General features: G+C 46.3%; 1 protein-coding gene across 1 annotated transcript; it reads right to left on the bottom strand.

Annotated features, from left to right (window-relative positions):
• LOC106578293 (mitochondrial Rho GTPase 2-like) lies at positions 1-1,382 on the bottom strand (the record flags this gene model as incomplete). The annotated part of the gene is made up of 4 exons (XM_014156966.2): positions 1-577; positions 721-923; positions 1,127-1,249; positions 1,347-1,382. Coding segments are annotated over 4 exons (477 nt in total), but the record flags the coding sequence as incomplete, so codon positions are not given.
• Positions 1,383-1,919: the final 537 nt, after the last annotated feature.

Below are 1,919 nucleotides of genomic sequence, written 5' to 3'. Positions count from 1 at the left end.
TGTTGTACCTTCCTTGTATTTGCATATTCTCATTTGATAAAGCACGCATATATTTGTAGCAGCTCTTGGGGGAATCATTGCATTGAGCACAGGGAGGGTACCTCCTTAGCCTGGAATTTGACACCATAAGGCAGAACAAGAAAGGTAGGAGGTCAAAAGAGGGTGAAAGAAATGGTCACAAGCCTCTATTTTGACTAATATAACTAGTCAGTGAAGAAGACCTGACTATCTGGAGTAGCCGGGAATAGCAGAATAAAGATGAGGAGAGGGACGGGGGAGGTTGGTGTATGAATAACGATGAAGAAAAATGGATGAGTTTTGTCTGTCAGGTCTAGATGGCTAGTTTGTCTTGATGGCTAGTTTGTCTAGACAGTTGGTCTGGAGTGTTGGTTTTTGAAGACTGGTCTGGAGATTGGGGTTGAGGGAAAAAGAGGGGGGCTGGGGTTCCAGTCAGGAACCCAGTTATTTCTGTCGGGCGAAAGCTCTGTAGATGGCGAAGCCTAGGACTGTGACTACTGCTGCTCCTAGAGTCACTTTCAGCCGGAAGGTGTTGCTCATGTTGGAGTCGTTCAGGTGTCTGTGGGGGGGAGACAAAGTAATCAATGAACTGACAAATGAAACAGCATAAAGGTTCAGACCACTACAGAGTATAAACTAAAATGTGACATGAAATTCTAGTTTCTCAACACCATATGTGACAGTCAGTGTACTAATGCGTACGGGAACATGGCGGCCCAGGCCAGCTTGGTGTAGATGTTCTTGCTGGTGGAGTCCAGGGACAGGCCGGAAAATGGGAGTGGCGGAGGCAGCCGGTGTTTGTAGCAGAACTCTGCTGGGGTCATCCCGTGGAGCTGTCTCACCTCGGGGAGGTCTGCCTTGGAGGCCACCACCATACAGGGAATACTGCTGTCCATGTAGTGTTGCTACAGATAAGACATAGATATATGTGGATGAAGAGAAGGGTGTGGTAAAGAGAAAGAGGATGTGGGTAAGAGAAAAGGGAGGGAGAGGAAAATAAAAGAGTAAAGAACATTGAAGAACAGACTCCTGATCATTTCATTGAAACACATTCTGTTCCTTTGTGAAAACCAGAGAAGCTCTGAAGCAGACATGAGATACTGCTCACTTTGTATATACTGGCACAGTAGTCGAAGGAGTGGGGGTTGTTTGTGTCATACATGAGACATGCTACATCGCACGCAGCGTCCGACGCCTTTAGGAACTCCGTTTCCACGTCCACCTCGTAGAGCTGCCAGGAGAAGACAGACAGATTGGAGGCGAGGCTACTGTACTCTACCAAAGGTCAGGGTCAGAGTTGAGGTTACAGTAAAAGATAATGTACTCACGATGAGGAACTTCTCCTGGTTGCTAACTTGGACAGTGTTTTATGGTGTAGAAGGAAAAGGCACCGGTGGAATGCTCCTCTTGCTGAAATAAACACACAGACCCTCATCATTTGTTGTAGTAATGCTAGTAGTTAGGGTAGGTTTTCAACATCATTTCTCAGCTCGAACACATCATATTAATAATGCAGAATGGTCTTACAATGAAGAGTTCAAGGCGTACTATTAGTAACAAAGTACTAAAAAGTTCCACCAGGAATTCTATATTGATATTTAGTCTAAATAATATTTAGGCAAACAATAGTAAGACGACTGTACCGCTGTGTTTCGGCCAAGGAAGACCTGAAGGAACACAGACTTCCCAGTCCCCCGCAGTCCAATCACCTTACATAGGAACACTGACCGCTGAGTCTGGCCCTTCTCCAGGTCCACGGCCTTCTCCCGTGTCACTGCAGAGCAACACACACACACACACACACACACACACACACACACACACACACACACACACACACACACACACACACACACACACACACACACACACACACACACACACACACACACACACACACA

The sequence above is a fragment of the Salmo salar genome, chromosome ssa19, assembly GCF_905237065.1.
Source record: "Salmo salar chromosome ssa19, Ssal_v3.1, whole genome shotgun sequence".
NCBI classification, from domain to species: Eukaryota; Metazoa; Chordata; class Actinopteri; order Salmoniformes; family Salmonidae; genus Salmo; species Salmo salar.
The sequence above is the reverse complement of the archived record's forward strand: the minus strand, read 5'-3'. Positions and strand labels throughout refer to the sequence as shown.